The 21,893-nt window shown below is 40.5% G+C and overlaps 1 protein-coding gene across 6 annotated transcripts in view; it reads left to right on the forward strand.

Moving 5' to 3' along the window:
• Positions 1-21,893, forward strand: part of wnk3 (WNK lysine deficient protein kinase 3) — a 113,327-nt gene that overhangs the window by 69,175 nt on the left and 22,259 nt on the right. For 3 of the 6 annotated variants that reach the window (XM_062053045.1, XM_062053046.1, XM_062053048.1), the window contains exons 7-18: positions 66-285; positions 1,858-2,164; positions 2,238-2,347; positions 2,435-2,635; positions 4,017-6,923; positions 8,772-8,815; positions 10,084-10,219; positions 10,310-10,426; positions 10,497-10,592; positions 10,687-10,735; positions 11,006-11,158; positions 16,634-18,288. In XM_062053045.1, the coding sequence (XP_061909029.1) occupies positions 66-285; positions 1,858-2,164; positions 2,238-2,347; positions 2,435-2,635; positions 4,017-6,923; positions 8,772-8,815; positions 10,084-10,219; positions 10,310-10,426; positions 10,497-10,592; positions 10,687-10,735; positions 11,006-11,158; positions 16,634-18,288 (5,995 nt within the window). The remainder of the gene's footprint in view (positions 1-65; positions 286-1,857; positions 2,165-2,237; positions 2,348-2,434; positions 2,636-4,016; positions 6,924-8,771; positions 8,816-10,083; positions 10,220-10,309; positions 10,427-10,496; positions 10,593-10,686; positions 10,736-11,005; positions 11,159-16,633; positions 18,289-21,893) is intronic. The other 3 variants (XM_062053047.1, XM_062053049.1, XM_062053051.1) reach the window with 3 other exon arrangements.

Genomic DNA, 21,893 nt, shown 5'->3' on the forward strand with positions numbered 1-21,893 from the left:
ATGGCATCTCCCAAAATTCCTTCAATACTTTACTAACTACCTGTACATCCTGCTTCCTGACACAGACTTTCCATCCGGGACCTCCTAAACCACGCGTTCTTTGGGGAGGACACGGGTGTCCGAGTGGAGCTAGCAGAGGAAGACACAGGCACCCAGGAGTGTTTGGCTCTTAGGATTTGGGTCGAGGAGCCCAAAAAGCTGAAAGGGAAACACAAAGACAATGAGGCCATCGAGTTTAGCTATGACCTGGAGAACGACAGCGCTGAGGAAGTGGCTCTGGAGATGGTGAGACAATATTTAAATGGTAGAAAAATAAATCCTACAGCTCGTTTATCATTTGTTTCAAAGTACTTTCCTGCTACCCAGATTCTACTTTTAGAACAGGGCTATTCAACTGATCAAATTTGAATTCCGGCCCGGGAATGACACCATACCGGCCCCCGAGTTCAATTAAAAACGTTGGAGACAAATATTTTTGCAGCAAATTCCTAAAGCCACTAGAGTGCTCCTGTTGTAAAGAGGAACCTGGACCCCTGTAGAAACATTGGCAGATCCTTGCATTGACATTTTAAACTTGCTAGCAAACATAGTTGATGTCCATTTCGGATTTGTTTTCAAATCCAATCTTTTTATGTGGCAGTTCACATTATTAAAAAAAAAAATGCCATTTTTAATGTGAATGCAACCCGACCTGTATGCGGACATGACATCATGACGCCGCACGCACTGCAGAGTTTACGCAAGTAAACATGGCTTCAATTCTAGTCGGTCTCAATACTGGGGCATTTGTGGCAATTTCAAGGCATTTGTGCAATCAAAGTAAAACATTTCTGAACCAAATTATTGCACATAAAAGATTGAGAAGGAAGAGGACAAGTATTTTGGCACTGCCAGTTTTACGGGATATTTTGCTTTGATGTCTTCCTGAAGAGCTTGTCTGTGGGCGAGCAGTCAGAGACAGGAGCGGTGGAACATTCAAATGAGCTTCTATAACATATTATTTTCACCTGTTTTCTTCTTCGTTGTCAACTATTTATCTTGAAACCCTCCATTTGGGCAAATAATTATGACGCTTATCAGTTTTTATGAATTCAACCTGAGTGCGCAGTGTTCACATTTAGGAAGCATCACATATTTATACGATTTATTTCAACATACACAGAGACCTGGGTCGGATATGACTATTTCGGAATAGCAGTGTCCACACTGACATGACAAAATCCAATACAGGTCGCATATGGGCAAAAAAATCTGAATTGACCTGCAGTGTGAATGAGGCCATAGACCACTGGGGTCCAAAAACTTTTGATTTACATAACCGAGGTGCTCCTCAAGGCACCCTTTAAGTCCTCTCCTGTTTTGGCTGTTTGGAATGTGATTTATGTAACTAAGGTGTTGCTGTAGCTTGTTTACTTCAGATGAAGTGAATAGTCACGTGTTCAACCTCTTTATATATTATAGTATTGTGATACCTGTAGTGTTCCTCAAGGTTCCATTTGAGGTCCTCTCTTTTTCACCATTTGGACAATTTAACATGGGGCCCGTGAAGTCAGTTTAAAAAAAAGCTCAGATTTTTGCAGGGGATTCTTCAAAAACACAAAACTAGGCTGTCATTATCTTTGACTAGCTTTTTTGCAGAATGCCCTAAAAATAGCAGAGCGCTCCTCTAACTGACAAAATAAAGAGACCAAAATTACATTTCTACTGTAGAGGATGCCGGTTCAACGGAATATTCAAAATAGGTCTAATAGTGAAGGGAGAAGTCTGGTCCTTAGCTTTTTGAAAATGTGGCCCCCAAAACAATTAATGTATTATCCCTGTTTTATAGTATTTTTATCCCACTAACTCTTATCACAGGTAAAGTCCGGCTTTTTCCATGAGAGTGATGCCAAGGTGGTGGGGAAATCCATTCGAGACAGAGTGACTCTAATAAAAAAGTCACGGGAGCGACGACAGCAGCAGCTGCTCCAACAGCACCAAGGCTTTGAAGAAAGACGGGACTCCACTCTAACATTCTGTACAAATCCATCCTGCCCGTCTTCCATGGGGCCAACACCTGTACTGACTGGTGGAGGTGGTGCAGAGGAATCTGAGGACCTATCTGAATTGAACCATCATGTCAGGCTGCAGAATGTTGTCAGGGGGGGGACACTATGCCTGCCAGGTAAATTATCAACTTTGTTTTGTGTGCTAGATTTTTTATTTTTCTTACTTTCTAACGATACTTTACTCTGAAGGGGAGAGCATTCGGTCTGCCAACTGTGAATCTTATGCTAGCGGACATTCAAACTCACAGCCAGGGGAATCATTCGCCCTTGCTCAGACTTCTCAGCCCATGACTACATCTGTATGTATAACATTTGTTTTCAGTTCAATTATAAATGGTAGAAAAGTTTGAATTACAGTAATTATCTACTATGTTATTGCTCCTCAGTGCACAGGAACACTGACAAATCCTCTGAGGGTCCCATCTGGTGAAGTTGGAGGTGTTCCAAGTGTCCCCGTTGGCCACAGTGTCAGTCTGGCCAGCATGTCCATCGGTCAAAGCGGAAGGCCATCTGTTGGTCAGACGTTTCTTCAGCCCACCACCATAGTTCCACAGGTATCACCAAGTATACCTCAGCAATATTTTCAGGTGAAAGAAGAAATATTATTAACTTGCAGTCAGTTGCGGTAGCTGCTTTGACATGGGGCCCATAACATGCTACATTACAGTTAATTGTGTTTTGTACAAATGCAACAATGCCATCATCATACCATTTTTTATCCTTCATGGCCCAGTCATATAATGTTTATATTCTAAGAACGTCCCTTAACCGAGGTGGCATCAATATTAGCATGTGATTGCAGCGAGTACAGTGGTTATTTGTATTTATTTTCCTTATTTTGTTTGGAAACAGTAGAGATTTTTAACAAACAATTGCTGCAATTCAACCAATATTCCCCCTATTTTTTTTGTTAGTTATAAACAGTAAAAAAAAGATAGTAGCACAAGGCGGATAACAATCCACATAATGGGGATTTCCCTTGGCCGCGTGTAAAGCATTGTGAGAAAAAAACTCCAGGCGCCATTGAGTAGCAGGCAAATTCATGGTAACATGTAATACTTAACAGTATTTTGGTCATTTTAAGCATTACCGCAAATTATTTGCTGGGTGCATTGATTTCACAGAGCGCATAGCAATGAATGCTACTTCCGTCAACAACAACAACAACTACTACTAATCATGGCAGACGTCGTTAGAGCGAACAACGACTACTTTGGGACAACTGATGATCCAGAACCTTATCTTTCTGATCCTGAATATACAGAGGATGAGCTACAAGTTTTAGAACGGGTGCTAAGCAGATACATCTCTAGTGAAACATTAAGCATCATGTAGCATTAGTGTTAAGTGAGTGCTAAACAAGAAATACAAACTACAAACATAAACAGTTACTTACAATATCTACTTTCACTGGGATTCCGACAGATGGGATGGTTGTATCTTCCAGCAAAGTACTTTTGCTATCCAGTTACCATTTCAATATTAATATCATTGATTAGATAAATTAGTTACCGCCGTTAATGTGTTTTTCCCTGACAGCCCTAGTTTAAAGTTGTAAAACAAAACTGTTACTACAACATTTTTATTTTGTCCCACTTCAAATTACCATTTACCCTACCACAAATCATTTTCATAATCCTCTGACGCTGTCTATCTGACTGCATGCCGTGTAGGGTTTCTCCCGGGACATTTCGTGGAGCTGTTACATTATAGCCAAATAGCCCATGATGTTTTTAAAGAATGGTTGAAACACATTTAAAACATGAAAAAGGTCAAACGCTCCCAACATTTTATTGTTCATGTTAAAGCTGAATGAATGACCTCCACTTAAAAGAACAGTGGGAAACCCTGTACTGTAATAACAAACGTGTTAATTGTTGTGGCAAAGCTTATTATTACCTAATTTTTACTACTTTCTTTTCCCCCTTTCTTTCAACACAATCATCCTTCTGTCACATCACTGAGCAGTCACAAACATTCCCATCAGAAGCATTTCAATCTGTCACACCTCTCGGGTTGTTGGCCCCTACACCGTCATACATTACCCCCGTTTGCCCACAAGTTCTCACCTCATCCATGTCCCTCAGTGATCCTGCTGGGCTCGCAGTGACCATTGTCCCCCCCATTCAGCAGCCCCAGGCCACTCCCATGCAGCATACTGACATCTTTCGCCAGCCAGCACCCCAGCAAACACAACCTGTCATGATCCCTCCGCAGACTATCGTTCAACAACAGATAGGGGTCCAGACATCCTGCCTTCAGCAGCAGCAGATGGACATCCAGGTTGCTTTGGCAGAGCAACATGTTAGTGCCACTCAGCCTCCAATAGGACAGCGTCAACAGAGCCTGACAGCTATTGCTGTCCACAAACATCAAAATGAGCCTCTGCAGCAGGTCTTTGTACAGCAGACCCTTCCACTAACTTCACAGGAGCAAGCGGCATTAGCAGGAACGGAGCAGCAGGTTTTGGCATTACCACAGCCAGGACAACATTCTCAACAAACTAGGGAGCAGGCCATCATACAAACCCAACAGCAAGAACAGCAGAGTTTGCTACACTTGCAGCAGCAGCAAGCTTACATGCCATTTGATCAGCAACAAGCCCAACTACAACAGCAGCAACTAGAGCGGAAGCAAGCCCTTGTACACAACCAATTATTGGATCAGCAACAAGTTCTTATTCAACAACATCAGCAGCATCAAGCTCTGCCACAACATGCACCTTTACAACAGCATTTAGAGCAGCAGAAAGCAGTGTATCAACAAAACCAGGCAGGAATACGAGAAGATCCATTGATGCAACAGCAAACTAGACAACAAGAAACTGTGGTGCATCAACAGCCCCAGCAGGCTCAACAGCAAGCTCTCATACAACAGCATTTGCAGCAACAGCTTGTCTTACAACAGCACCAAATACAGCAGATGCAGCAACAAATCAACCAACAAGCTCGACTGCAACAGCAACAAGATGTTCTACCAGAGCAACAGGTTCTATTACAAAAACAGATCCAAGAGCATCAACAACACCATGCGGCCATTGTTCAACTTAATCAAATTGAAAAACAAGAGGCTGCTCCGATTCCTCAAAATAGCAGTGAACAGCAAATACCAGTGAAACAATCAGATTTATATCAGACATGCACCACCCAACTAAACAACACTCAGTTCATACCCCATACCCCTCCTACAATGAAACAGGTACAACAGCAAGCTGCACTGACCCTGCAGGAGCAGGTGCAAGCTGCTCAGCCTGAGCATGATACTACAGCTGCAGTGAATCCTCATATCCCAACTGGAGCTGAAACCATTCAGCATCAAACTCCTATTTCTTCCCAAGCCCCGGTTCCCATGGTTGTACAACCCGCTCATTTTACTGTCCTGATTCCAGCTCAAACCTTCTCCCAGCAAGGACAAAGTGAAGCTTGTACCCATAACAGAATCCAGGTACCAGTCCAGTTTGTAAGCCAATCTGCAACTCAAGCAGTGCAAACCATGATTGATGTCACTCCTATAGATGGAACTATCCAAGGGCAGGCCCAAGTAGTCATCCAAGCCCAAAAGCCTCAGACTGGTTATTCTGAAATGACTTCTAATGTGAATCAAGGGTCTGCTCAGACATTCATTCAGGCTCAGGCGTCCCAGCCAGTAGTTAGCCAGTCACAACAAGCCAACGATAACAAAAACTCAACTGCTGACACTCATATCATATCTGCTCTTCAACTTCCAGCTGCAACAAATGCTAGTCATGTACAGCATGAGAATGTTGTTCACCATAATGTTCAAATACCAGGAGTATTGAAGGCTCAGCTTCAGCAACAAACTCAAAATCATCCCCATATCCAGATGCAAAGTCACACTGCCGCAGCCCTCTTGACCTCTCAGTATGGCCCTCAGTCCACCAACCAATCCCCACCATTTTTACAGCAGGCAATTGCTATGCAACAGCCAGTGCTGCAGTATCAGCAGGTGGTTATGGCCCCTGGCTCAACTAGAAATGTTGGAAGCAACACAGCCAGTCTCAATTCCATGGTAGATCCTGCAAGCATTGTTACCACAGCAGTCAATATTCCAGTGTCACATCCAGTGGTCGTGGCCCAGCAGCAACCTTTAGGAAGTAACACGGTAAACTCCGTAATTCAACCAATCTCCCAGGCACAGTTACTAATGCTTTCTCAAACTCAACAACTACCAACCATATCACCTCAAAAGCAACAATTGCCTTCACTAATCCAGTTACCAGTGGAACCCATTTTGGCCCCAGGTCATCAAACATGTCCTCTCAGTCAGGCTTTGATTCCCAGGGAAGAGACTGAGCTGCCAGCACAACAATGTCAGCCTGCTTCACATCCACAAACCCATCCTGACGCACAGATAGCCCCGAGGAATGTGGCCGATCATCACTCACAGAGCAGAATCCCACCCAACAGTGGAGTGACAGGCAGTGTACCTTCCCCTCAGCACCAGGCCAAGCACACATTGCCAGCGCACACTCACACACAAACCAGCATTCAGGCCCAATCACACTCACATACACAGACACGCATTCAAACGCAGGCTGATTCACACACGCAGACCGCAGCTGCAGAACAGCCTGTTCTTCCTCAAGCTGTCTTTCCTGCACACCAAATTCCCCTGAGCCCCTCTCACACCTCGTCTCTCCCATCATCACTACCATTCCACCATCCTGCTGCTACCCCTGCGCCAGAGCTGCCAACATCTGCACCAGCAGCCCAGGTCACCTTACCAGGGCAGGCCAACTTTCTACATACCTCCCCTTTGCCTGCCGCCACTCTAGAGCTGCTTATTTGTCATGCCCCCAAACTGTCCCAAGCCTCGCTGCAAGACCGTGACCTTTCCCTGCTGGGCATTTCTCAGGTACAGGAAGAATGAATGTAAATAAGTTAACTGTATGGTTTAAAGGCAGTTTTATTTTTGCTCACTTAATAGCAATCAGTCTACAAACCCAGTTTCCATATGAGTTGGGGAATTGTGTTCGATGTAAATACAAATGGAATACAATGATTTGCAAATCATTTTCTACCCATATTCAGTTGAATATGCTACAAAGACAACATATTTGATGTTCAAACTGATAAACATTTTTTTTGTGTGCAAATAATCATTAACTTTAGAATTTGATGCCAGCAACATGTGACAAAGAAGTTGGGAAAGGTGGCAATAAATACTGATAAAGTTGAGGAATGCTCATCAAACACTTATTTGGAACATCCCACAGGTGAACAGGCAAATTGGGAACAGGTGGGTGCCATGATTGGGTATAAAAGTAGATTCCATTAAATGCTCAGTCATTCACAAACAAGGATGGGGCGAGGGTCACCACTTTGTAAACAAATGCGTGAGCAAATTGTTGAACAGTTTAAGAAAAACCTTTCTCAACCAGCTATTGCAAGGAATTTAGGGATTTCAGCATCTACGGTCCGTAATATCATCAAAGGGTTCAGAGAATCTGGAGAAATCACTGCACGTAAGCAGCTAAGCCCGTGACCTTCGATCTCTCAGGCTGTACTGCATCAACAAGCGACATCAGTGTGTAAAGGATATCACCACATGGGCTCAGGAACACTTCAGAAACCCACTGTCATTAACTACAGTTGGTCGATACATCTGTAAGTGCAAGTTAAAACTCTCCTATGCAAGGCGAAAACCGTTTATCAACAACACCCAGAAACGCCATCGGCCTCGCTGGGCCTGAGCTCATCTAAGATGGACTGATACAAAGTGGAAAAGTGTTCTGTGGTCTGACGAGTCCACATTTCAAATTGTTTTTGGAAACTGTGGACGTCGTGTCCTCCGGACCAAAGAGGAAAAGAACCATCTGGATTGTTATAGGCGCAAAGTTGAAAAGCCAGCGTCTGTGATGGTATGGGGGTGTATTAGTGCCCAAGACATGGGTAACTTACACATCTGTGAATGTGCCATTAATGCTGAAAGGTACACACAGGTTTTGGAGCAACATATGTTGCCATCCAAGCAACGTTACCATGAACGCCCCTGCTTATTTCAGCAAGACAATGCCAAGCCACGTGTTACATCAACGTGGCTTCATAGTAAAAGAGTGCGGGTACTAGACTGACCTGCCTGTAGTCCAGACCTGTCTCCCATTGAAAATGTGTGGCGCATTATGAAGCCTAAAATACCACAACGGAGACCCCCGGACTGTTGAACAACTTAAGCTGTAGATCAAGCAAGAATGGGAAAGAATTCCACCTGAGAAGCTTAAAAAATGTGTCTCCTCAGTTCCCAAACGTTTACTGAGTGTTGTTAAAAGGAAAGGCCATGTATCACAGTGGTGAACATGCCCTTTCCATGAAATTCTAAGTTAATTATTATTTGCAAAAAAATAAAAATAAAGTTTATGAGTTTGAACATCAAATATCTTGTCTTTGTGGTGCATTCAATTGAATATGGGTTGGAAAGGATTTGCAAATCATTGTATTCCGTTTATATTCATATCCAACACAATTTCCCAACTCATATGGAAACGGGGTTTGTAATTATATGAAAACATTTGTGATTCAAACTAACATTTTTTCATCCTTGAAAAAAATTGTTTTTAACATCCATATATTTTTCATTTACGGTAATTTGTTTCACCAGAATGATTATACAGCTTTACTTGTGTCCTTTGATGATTGTTGTTTGTGTTGGTAGTTTTCCTGTGTTTTTTTGTGTTTGTATTTATTACATAAATGTTTTCCTCAGGAATGTCTACACCTGTCAAATACAGAACATCCTTCCTCAATTGGGTATGTCTGATTTCAGAGGTGTCTCACAATGTGTCCATCGTGCATAAAAACAACAACATTAAGGAATATTTTTCACAGGAAATTCTCTTTGAAATGAAGGGGATTTTTTTCAGAGTTCAACATTTTCCACATTTCTCAAATGATTCGAACAGTTTCAAAGTTAAAATGCTTTTTGCTCATATTAGTCCACTGCGTCATGCTAACTTTTTTAGATTTTTTTTTTAATCTAATTTCGCAGGCGTACACCTTAGAGTCATATAACTTGGTACTTGACACATGCTGTTTGGTTTGTGACTCATGCTAACTATAATTTGTGTAAAATAGCATGTTAACTCTTTTAGCTAATTTTAAAGCCGTACACCTCAGAGTCATATAACTTGGTACGTGACACATGCTAACTATAATTCGTTTAAAATAGCATGCTAACTCTTTTAACTAATTTCACAATAACTTGGTCATATAACTTGTCAACATGCTATTAATATTAGCATGCTCAGTGGCCTTGTGGTTAGAGTGCCCGTCCTGAGACTGGAAGGACGTGAGTTCAAACCCCGGCCGAGTCATACCAAAGACTATAAAAATGGGACCCATTACCTCCCTGCTTGGCACTCAGCATCAAGGGTTGGAATTGGGGGTTAAATCACCAAATGATTCCCGAGCACGGCCACCGCTGCTGCTCACTGCTCCCCTCACCTCCCAGGGGGTGAACATGGGGATGGGTCAAATGCAGAGGATAATTTCATCACACCTAGTGTGTGTGTGACTATCTTTGAGACTTTAACAGTTAACATATTAGGTACCAAGCTATATGACTCTGAGGTGTACGGCTGCAAAAAAAAAAAAAATTTAAGTTAGCATGGTAGCAGGTGACTAACATTAGCAAAGGACATTTTGACTTTGGAACCGTTCGATCTGATTGAGAAATGCGGGAATTTTTATCATAGGGCGTTCAGTCGTTCGCAATGGAATTGGGAATTGTTTAATTTGCAAAAAAATTCCATTCATGTCAATGGGGATTTACTGGAAATTTGCGAATGTCTGGAAAACTGGGAATTTTTTTAAAATATGAGAAATAGCACAGTTGCCCTGATAACTTCAACATGAATCAACCTAAAGTGATGTCTGCATATACAGTACACCTATGTCTAATTATAATTGTTTCTTTGTTCAAACCCAAGGATTTATCAGCTATGTCTCTAAATCTTAATGAGAATATCTCTTACTCTGTGACTTCTGAAGTGTGTAATAACCACTTTTGCCACCCACAGGTCTTTGCCAACAAATGGAGACGAAGCTGTTATGCACTTGACCAATGGCAAATTAGAAAAAGTAAAGACCCAAAGGCGGGCTTCTTCTCTGAGACATGACAACATTTTACATCAGTTTCAACTTACTATGCTCCAGGTGAGAACGAACAGCAACAAAATAACAAACAATACTTACAAGCAAAAATAAACTTTGAACAATACATTTGTTTACGCAAAACTCAAATAGGTGTCAGGCAGCGGGGACAATATGGTGGAATGCCAGTTGGAGACTCATAGCAACAAAATGGTGACATTTAAATTTGATATTGAGGGGGATGCACCGGAGGACATAGCAGATTATATGGTAAACATATCATGTAATATCATATAAAAAACAATATTTGGTTTTAACTTGTGGGATATTTTGACCTTAGGTGGAGGAAGTCTTTGTCCTCGATGTGGAAAAAGAGACGTTTGTCAATGAGCTAAAAGCCATAGTTGAAAAAGCCCAGGACATTCTTCAAACACATGTATGAATTTGCATATTTCCTTGTATCATCAGATGTTTGTTCACACTTTTAGACACTATTCTTGATTCCTAACAATCTTTTATTTCTCTGTTAGACTGGATCTTCTGACCAATTGCAAGTCAACACTCCCACTAGTTCTACATGTGAGTTCATAATAATTGGTTTTTTTCCCAATTATATGACACTACGGATAATGGTGGGCATAATAAACAGTTAGGAAATATGTTGATTGTGTGTGAATGATTGCTAAATAATTTAGTCTTGAAGAAGTTGAGGCAACATTTTATATTATATGCTTATTGCAACCTGCAGAAGTGCTGTTGTTTGAGTTGAGCTAGTTTGCGGTCTAAAAAAGAACTACACAACTACATAACAAACAACTGTAGTATTTTTTTCTGTTCATGATTCCTCAGCTGACTCACAGCCACATTCATCTCCGGTGGGGCGTTGGCGCTTCTTTATCAACCAGACCATTCGCCACAGAGACTCTCTCTCTAGCCAAGGAGCAGCCACCACGCCACCCAATGCAGAATCAAGGACACTCCCACCCTCTCGAACAGATAAAGGTGAGCTCACCTATCACTATCATGTTACTTTATATCTAGAATTGGAAGAATAATGTAAAAATTGTCATTTTAAATGTAGGCCATACAGCAACGACATTTGTTGATTGGATTTTTTGGGACTTTTTGGATTTGCCAAGAGAAGATGAGCCTTTTGAGACATTGTGATTAAGGGCTATATAAGTAAACTACGATTGATGACAGAGGGGCTACCCCAAATAGTGCGCTGCAAGGATTCGGTTTGATCTTTTCGCCAATTACCAAAGACAAAGTATTACAGATTTCAGTCCAGTAACTGCACAGGAACAGGCAAAGCTAAAAACGTGTGTATTAAGTTAGCTGGAGACTGCTGACACCGATCACATAATACCGATATTCCGTCGTATATCTTAGCCATCCAGACTTTGGTATAATAAGTACGATGTATTAGCTTACATTGAATAAGGCTGTGTCCTGCACAAACAGAAGACTTATGAACTCTACTTAATCTCTGTCCAGCTCTTCTCAGATAGGGTCACTCCTAAGTCACCCTACCAAAGTGACTTAATTGACTTCAGAGATTCAGGGCGTAAATGAAAAATGTAATTGTAAATACGTGTAATTGATCCTTTTAAAGTCGGAAGTATTGTCAAAAAAGCATATAAAACTGTCAGTTGGTAAGTTAGGAAACCCAAGAAAAGTATTACAAACAAAACTGCGGATCTGTAGATATCGAAAAAAGTGTTGACTAGAGAGTGAAGGTTAACAATGCTGTTGCTAACGACGCCATTGAAGCTAACTTAGCAACGGGACCTCACAGAGCTATGCTAAAAACATTAGCTATCCACCTACGCCAGCCAGCCCTTATCTGCTCATCAACACCCGTGCTCACCTGCGTTCCAGCGATCGACGGAAGGACGAAGGACTTCACCCGATCATCCGTGCGGTCGGCGGCTAGCCGTGGCTAGCGTGTCTGCTATCCAAGTCAAAGTCCTCCTGGTTGTGTTGCTACAGCCAGCCGCTAATACACCGATCCCACCTACAACTTTCTTCTTTGCAGTCTTCATTGTTCATTAAACAAATTGCAAAAGATTCACCAACACAGATGTCCAGAATACTGTGGAATTTTGAGATGAAAACAGAGCTTTTTTGTATTGGATTCAATGTGTCCGAATACTTCCGTTTCAATGATTGACGTCACACGCATACGTCATCATACATGTATGTTTTCAACCGGAAGTTTAGCGGGAAATTTAAAATTGCACTTTCTAAGTTAACCCGGCCGTATTGGCATGTGTTGCAATGTTAAGATTTCATCATTGATTTATAAACTATCAGACTGCGTGGTCGGTAGTAGTGGGTTTCAGTAGGCCTTTAAACTGAACCCAAATTCTGAATGAGGATTTTTCGTAAAAGTAGAAGAGTGGAGGGGAGAGTGAACCAGAGCCCTAAGAGATACTGGTTTAGTTGAGTTAGCCCCCTTAATCAGCCATAACGGAGGGGAATCAAATGCTTGATATTGCAGCCAATTTTTAAGAATTCTAATGTTGGTGGCCCATTAGTAAAACCTAAAGTTTGGTAGTGCTAATTCTCACGACAATTTGGGTCTCTGTAAATATTGCTTACGTAACCTGTGAATCTTTTTATTCCAAATGAAATCTAAAATCTGACTATCTAATTTACAAAAGAAGGATTGAGGGAGAAAAAGTGGTATATACTGGAACAAATAGGTAAATGGCTGATGTACATTCATTTTAGCAGAGTTGACACGAGCCACTGTAGATAAATTAAGTAAGGACCAGCGATCAAAATCTCCCCGGATTCTGGACAACCGTGGAACAAAGTTGGCTTTATAAAGGTCTGCAAGCGTATGTGTGACCTGGACGCCCAAGTATGTGAAACTTTGCGAGGCAATTTTAAAGGGAAATTGTACAGAGGATATTTCTTGCCAGCAGAATTTATAGAGAATATTTTACTTTTACCCAGGTTCAGTTTGTAGCCAGACACGTGTCCAAAAGCTTGGAGAGTATAAGGCAGCTGGAGCAAAACAGAGATGTCCGAGACCTATAGAAGGAGGTGAATTTGCATAGTCAAAGACATTCACATGCTCATTGTGTCTACATATGCTCGTAATACGCGGATTGGTACGAAGCGCTATTGACAGAGGCTCAATGGCAGGAGCAAAAGCAATGGGCTCACGGGGCAGCCCTGCTGTATGGAACGGTAAAGGCGAAAATATTCGGATTGAATATTATTTGTCCTGATAAGGCCTCAGGAGATACATTTCTGGAAATGTATCTGTATGTAAGGGGATGGCGTGGCGCAGTTGGGAGAGTGGCTGTGCCAGCAACCTGAGGGTTCCTGGTTCAATCCCCACCTTCTACCATCCTAGTCATGTCCGTTGTGTCCTTGAGCAAGACACTTCACCCTTGCTCCTGATGGGTCCTGGTTAGCGCCTTGCATGGCAGCTCCCGCCATCAGTGTGTGAATGTGTGTGTGAATGGGTGAATGTGGAAATAGTGTCAAAGCGCTTTGAGTTCCTTAAAAAATGGTAGAAAAGCGCTATACAAGTATAACCTAATGTTAAAGTTTCGTACATAGATAGATGCACATAACAAATTTAAAAAGCCTTGAAAATAATATCAGAACAGTAAAGTGTAATCTTCAATAAAACAACTCTTTAGCTATGCTGAATGCCTCAGCTAATAACAAAATCACAAAAGAACAAAATATCCAATAAAGTCCTTGGCTTAGGAGGACATTTTTAAATCAGTTTTTTTCATACCGTTGCAACTGGGAACATTTATCTATTTACACAAAGTTTAAATTTTGGCAGAAATGTATTCTCCATCGTTTTCAAGTGCATCTATCTCTCTTGTTCTTGATTTGATGGAATCACGTAAATTGCAACTCGCCATGCTGCTGTCATAAACGTGTGTTGCCCCGGGTATTACCGTGGCTTGAGTCAAACAGACTGCATCGCTGGCAACAATACTGCTGAGGTTTATTTTTTCCTTGAGAGTAAAATCCAGGGGAAACTGGATTGGAAAGACGCCCGCAAAAGGGGTCAAAATTTGTGATTTCCCGGCATCAAGAGGAAGGTTGACAGGTATGCTTCACACACTCCTCGTACTGGAGTTTGTCTCAAGTGAGCGCGGCTCCTACCCCGCCTCACTCTGTGCATAGAGGAGGCGAAACAGTATTTTCGCGTCAAAACATTGAAGGATTACATATATCTGTATTGCGGTATTATTTTAAATACATACCTCTTTCTATAATATACTGTTATAATTCGTAATACCGGTATACCGCCCAGCCCTACTAGCAAACATAAAACACGGGTCAAAATTTGTGATTAACATAACTGAGGCGTTCTTCAAGGCACTCATTTGAGTCCTTTCCTTTTTGACAGTTATATATTTTTTCGTAATGTGATTTATGTAACTAAGGTGTTGCTGTCGCTTGTTTAATTGAGATACAGTCAGTAGTCATTTCTTCAACTTCGTTTTTTATTCCAGTGGTGTTCCTCAAAGTTCCATTTTAGGTCCTCTGTTTCATCATTTGGGATATTCAACTGGTGGCCTGTGACTTCCGGTCAAAAAAATGTGTGTGAGACTCACATTTTTGCAGCAGATTCTTAAAAACACTGGAGTGCTGTCATAGAGATGATCTTTGTCTAACTTTTTTTAAGAATGTTCTCAAAAACAGCAGAGCACATCTATACACACATACATATATTCATTCATTAATACATACATACGCGCACACAGAGGTACTCAAGCACATACATAGGCACCTACGCTCCCACATACATACACAAATACAATACATACATACATACACACTCACGGTACATATATCCACAAGCACATTCACTGTACAAACATACATATACACATACTGCACATTTACAAGCACATATGCACCACACACACACACACACACACTCACACACAGATATATATATATCCACCCATCCATTTTCTACTGCTTGTCCCTCTTGGGGTCGCGGGGGGTGCTGGAGCCTATCTCAGCTGCATTTGGGCGGAAGGCGGGTCACACCCTGGACAAGTCGCCATATATATATATATATTAGGGGTGTGGGAAAAATCGATTCGAATTCGAATCGCGATTCTCACGTTGTGCGATTCAGAATCGATTCTCATTTTTAAAAAATAGATTTTTATTAATCAATCCAACAAAACAATACACAGCAATACCATAATGCAATCCAAAACCAAACCCGACCCAGCAACACTCAGAACTGCAATAAACAGAGCAATTGAGAGGAGACACAAACACGACACAGAACAAACCAAAAGTAGTGAAATAAAAATGAATATTATCAACAACACTATCAATATTAGTTACAATTTCAACATAGCAGTGATTAAAAATCCCTCATTGACATTATCATTAGACATTTATAAAAATAAAAACAATGAACAATAGTGTCACAGTGGCTTACACTTGCATCACATCTCATAAGCTTGACAACACACTGTGTCCAATATTTTCACAAAGATAAAATAAGTCATATTTTTGGTTCATTTAATAGTTAAAACAAATTTACATTATTGCAATCAGTTGATAAAACATTGTCCTTTAAAATTATGAAAGCTTTTTACAAAAATCTACTACCCTGCTTGCATGTCAGCAGACTGGGGTAGATCCTGCTGAAATCCTATGTATTGAATGAATAGAGAATCGTTTGAATCGGGAAAAAATTGTTTTTGAATCGAGAATCGTGTTGAATTGAAAAAAAAATCGATTTTGAATCGAATCGTGACCCCAAGAATCGATATTGAATCGAATCGTGGGACACCCAAAGATTCACAGCCCTAATATATATATATATATATATATATATATATATATATATATATATATATATATATATATATATATATATATATATATATATATATATATATATATATATATATATATATACATACATGTACTGTATATATATATATGTGTGTGTGTGTGTGTGTGTACACACACACATACATATGTGTATGTACTGTATATTTATGTGTGTATGTATATATATGACATATTTACATACACACATATATATACAGTACATACACATGTGTATGTACTGTATATTTATGTGTGTATGTATATATATGACATATATACATACACACATATATATACAGTACATACACATATGTATGTGTGTGTATATATATATATGTAGACATATGTATGTATATATATATATATATATATATATATATATATATATATATATATATATATATATATATATATATATATATATATATATACACACACATACACAGGCATTTAAAAAAAAGTAGCATTAGAAAGGGCATTAAAAAGCAATAAATTAGATGTGCTGAAACCTTTAGAAACCCTGTATAACAGTAATGCATGCAGGAAGAAAATATACATATATTAAAATATATTTTATATTTAAAAAATGCTATATTTTTACTAACTTGTGTGTTTCTTTCTGCTTTGTAGAAAATGAAGAATCCCAGAGTCAAGAATCCTGTGGGATGTCCTCCCCTCCTTACCCCACTTTACCCATCGTCTCCACTGCTTTAACCGCTGTCTCCATTGCCCCCACTACTACGCAGACTCCTTATGCAACTGTATCTCAAAGCATTTCTGCACCAGCCTCCTCTCTTGAACCCCCCAGCCCTCAAAACATTTCAAGTGGTCTTGAGGTGCCCATCCTCACCTCAACTTCTGCTGACCAAAGGCTCAGTACTCCGTTATCCACAGCGACATCTAGTGCTACCAACATTACCACATTTCCCACAATGCCCCCTGCTGCTATGGCTGGGCCTCTACCAGCCTCTACTATTCAGACAGATGTAACAGTAAGCCACATTGATTTGGAGCATCTGCAGCAGACACAAGCACCGGGAGCCAAATCAGCTGCACAAAACCCACAGCTTGAACCGGTACAACAGCAGACTGTGGTAGGACAACAACAATCCCAAGCATTGCATCTGGGGCAACAGGCCATGCATAATCTACAGGCAAAACCACCACAGCAGCAGATACAAGATCAATTGTACCAAGAGCAAATTCAGAAAGTGCATCAGCAAACATCACAGAGTACTCCACAAGCGCTGCAGCAGTGTCAGATACAAAAGCAAGCTGCTACTGTGCCTGTACAACAGCAACAATTAAACATGCAGCAAACAGTAGACATACAGCAGCAGCAAATGATGCTACAGCAGCAACAACAGCTGATCATGGGCAGCCCTGCCTTTATGTCGGATCCAAGCCAAATGTTGCCCCCGCCAGCGAGTCAACAGTTTCTTCAGGCACAACAAAATAATAACAACATGGCGCAACAGCATGTTCTACAACAAACCCCGATGCCTGCCCATGTGTCACAACAGCACTGTCAGACACAAAACCCAGAGCAACAGGAAGTGGTAAGAGACATGCCTCATAAACAACATCCACTTCCCAAACAATTGTCTTTACAGCACTCAGAGTCAGAGGTGTCCACTGAAGAGACGAACGTCATAGAGGACACAGGCAGCTGCCCTGTGTCAGGTCACCCTTCCTCAGACTCTTCTTTGCCACCACTTCATTTGGGATCTACCGAAGCCTCTTTCCCTCCACTCTCCCTCACGCTCAGCCCGTCCCCTGCTCAGCCGTCTTCTGTGGCTGAGTCAGACAGCGAAGGTCCCCCTAAAATAGAATTTGGTGACAATCGGATAAAGACGCTGGATGAAAAGCTGAGGAACTTGTTGTATCAAGAGCACAGCAGCGGGACGGCTCAAGCCGGGGTAGCTGCATCCGCCCCAGCATCAACATCAGCTGCCTCCACATCCGCAGGTGGAGATGAGTCATCTGAGCCGCTGCCATCATCTTTCCTCCAACCAGCTTCTATCTCAGATACGTCTCCCCAGTCCTCATCCTCCACTACCTCTTCCACCACCTCCCGTTCTTCCTCCACCACCCCTGAGCCAGAGAGTTGTGGAGGAGCAGAGGAAGCCTCCTCAGAAGTGCTCAACTCAGCAGAGCAGCAACCTGGCCCATCTCACCTGTACACCTCCACCAACACACTGCCCCCCACCTCTTTTCCCCCTGTCTGTCAGGATGTCTCTGCAGCGGCCCAGCGCCCTCCCGTGCCAGGAGAACCAACCATCCTGGTGAGTGACCAACACCAATCAGGGTTTGAGTAAATCTGAAGTATTTCCTCAAATAGCGGCCTGCCTTTACTTGACTTTACTTTACTTACCGTATTTTTCGGATTATAAATCGCAGTTTTTTTCATAGTTTGGCCGTGGGTGCGACATATACTCCGAAACGACTTATGTGTGAAATTATTAAAACATTACCGTAAAATATCAAATAATATTATTTATCTCATTCGCGTAAGAGACGAAGCAAATGGCAGCAATCGTCACACACACGTCAGCAATCGTCACTCACACGTCAACCAATAAGAATTCGGCGGGGGAGGGTCATGGCAGAAGTGCATTGTGGGTCATGGGATGCTAACTGCTATATGCTATATGCTACTGCCGTAGCTATTAAAATAGATCACATCAACATTGGCGGTAACTTATAAAAACTGAGAAGGGCTGAACTAAAATGGCACCGAAAAGGAAATCATATACTGCAGATTACAAGCTGGACGTGGTGAAATATGCTGCAAAGAACAGCAATTGAGCAGCAGAAAGAAAGGACATACCAGGAGCGACAACGAGGAAGAAGATTTCATCGGATTTAGCGATCAGGAGTGACAGATTGTTTGGTAAACGTATAGCATGTTCTATGTGTTATAATTATTTGAATGTCTCTTACAATAATATGTTACGTTAACATACCAGGCACATTCTCAGTTGGTTATTTATGTGTCATATAACGTACACTTATTCAGCCTGTTGTTCACTATTCTTTATTTATTTTAAATTGCCTTTCAAATGTCTATTCTTGGTGTTGGATTTTATCAAATAAAATTCCCCCAAAAATGCGACTCCAGTGCGACGTATATATGTTTTTTTCCTTCTTTATTGTGCATTTTCGGCGGGTCCGACGTATACTCCGGAGCGACTTATAGTCCGAAAAATACGGTACATCAATGCCGATGCTGACCTTTGTCCAGTCTTCCTCAGGTTCTTACTATTTATCCAGTTTGAAACTACGTTGTAATTATTATTATAATTAGACTTTTATTTATCCTACAATGGGGAAATTATGTTGTTGCATTGCAGGTGTTTACATACAGTAACAGAAACCAAAAGCTTGCTAAAATTGTTGTATGTTGTCTCGATTATCATGCGTCCAAATATTTAAAAAATAGTCCATCTGCCCACGTATCATGTAGCAAAATCAATTGCTCAAACAAATCATCCACGTGGTAGTGACTCAGTCTTTGTGATTTTTATAATGGGGTACAGCTGCAAAAAAAGCATCCTTGGGGCCAAATAAAGTTGTGAGTTGTAGCATACTGCTTTGTGCTGCAGAGTCACAACAGTGTGATGTGTTGTGACAGACAGTTAAGTCATGTGGCCACACGTGTTGTCCGAGCGTCATTGGGTTAAACACAAGGGCCAGCACTTTGATGAAGAAGGTGAGGATCAGTATTAAAGTCAACTAAGAACACATAGCAAAGTATGGAAGTGGCGTCTGTTCTCTCGTTCCCTCCTCCTTCGCCGTCTTTGCCAACAATAATCTTCAATGAAAGTGAAAGTGATAATTTGTCATTAATATAAATAATGCATTGTTTTCTGCATGTAAAACTTTAATTTTTAAGGATGTGAATCTTACGGCAACTCCTGATTCCATCCTGATTCTTGGGGTGACAATTAGATTCTGAATTGTCGATTTAACACTCTTCTCTATTCAAGCCGATTCTCCCAGTGTATTCTTTGGTATGAAAATTATGATAAAACCTTTCAAACAGGTTACAGGTTACAAAAGTTCCTCTTGACTGATGACGTATAGCCGCAGTGAGTAAGCCTGCATATGGCCTAATAAACATTTTTCTAAAAGTGTATTCTTAAAAGGAATCTATGATTAATTTGGTCTTTTCTCGCTTATAAATGTTAGATATAAGTGTCAAATGATAAGGTTAATGCATTTTGGTGTGAGCTTGCACGCAGTTTTGGATGCCTCTTTTCGCAAAGAAGTGTTTTCAATAGAGATGTCCGATAATATCGGCCGATAAATGCTTTAAAATGTAATATCAGAAATTAACGGCTGCGATGAGGTGGCGACTTGTCCAGGGTGTACCCTGCCTTCCGCCCGATTGTAGCTGAGATAGGCTCCAGCGCCCCCCGCGACCCCGAAGGGAATAAGCGGTAGAAAATGGATGAATGGAAATTAACGGTATCGTGTTTTTTTTTATTATCGGTATCGTTTTTTGGGGGGTTTTTTTAGTTTTTTTTATTAAATCAACATAAAAAACACAAGATACACTTACAATTAGTGCACCAACCCAAAAAAACTCCCTCCCCCAGTTATTAATATTCTGGTTCCTACATTATATATCAATATATATCAATACAGTCTGCAGGGATACAGTCCGTAAGCACACATGATTGTGCGTGCTGCTGGTCCACTAATAGTACTAACCTTTAACAGTTAATTTTACTCATTTTCATTAATTACTAGTTTCTATGTAACTGTTTTTATATTGTTTTACTTTATTTTTTATTCCAGAAAATGTTTTTAATTTATTTATCTTATTTTATTTCATACATTTTTTAAAAAAGGACGTTATCTTCACCATACCTGGTTGTCCAAATTAGGCATAATAATGTGTTAATTCCACGACTGTATATATCAGTATCGGTTGATATCGGTATCGGTAATTAAAGAGTTGGACAATGTCGGAATATTGGATATCGGCAAAAAGCCATTATCGGACATCCCTAGTTTTCAATGTAGATTAGAATCATCTTTGGTCCACTTTAAAAAATAATTATATTTTTTTAATCTATTTTTTTAAATTATGAATCGATTTAAAGTCGGAATAAATAAGAATTGCGATTTGGATGTGAATCCAAAAAAATTCAGCACCCCTAATAAATATTCCCTATAAAATGTGTTTTGTGTTCAAATGCTGGAGTGTCTGGAACGGATTTATTGGATTTGTTCAATTTCTGATGAGAAACATTGCCTTGGTTTTTGTACAATCGGTCTTTGTTGAACAAACAAAAACTGGGGTACTCCAAAAGAAAACCGATGTCCTCTGCAGCTAAGTAACGTATTTTTCGAACTATAAGTCGCAGTTTTTTTCATAGTTTGGCCGAGGGTGCGACTTATACTCAGGAGCGACTTATGTGTAAAATTATTAACACATTACCATAAAATATCAAATAATATTATTTAGCTCATTCACGTAAGAGACTAGACGTATAAGATTTCATGGGATTTAGCGATTAGGAGTGACAGATTGTTTGGCAAATGTATAGCATGTTCTATATGTTATAGTTATTTGAATGACTCTTACCATAATATGTTACGTTAACATACCAGGCACGTTCTCAGTTGGTTATTTATGCCTCATATAACGTACACTTATTCAGCCTGTTGTTCACTAATCTTTATTTATTTTAAATTGCCTTTCAAATGTCTATTCTTGATGTTGGGTTTTATCAAATACATTTCCCCCAAAAATGCGACTTATACTCCAGTGCAACCTATATGTTTTTTTCCTTCTTTATTATGCATTTTCAGCAGGTGCGACTTATACTACGGTGCGACTTATACTCCGAAAAATACGGTAAGCGTCAAATAATAAGGT

Source organism: Entelurus aequoreus, linkage group LG07 (assembly GCF_033978785.1).
Source record: "Entelurus aequoreus isolate RoL-2023_Sb linkage group LG07, RoL_Eaeq_v1.1, whole genome shotgun sequence".
NCBI classification, from domain to species: Eukaryota; Metazoa; Chordata; class Actinopteri; order Syngnathiformes; family Syngnathidae; genus Entelurus; species Entelurus aequoreus.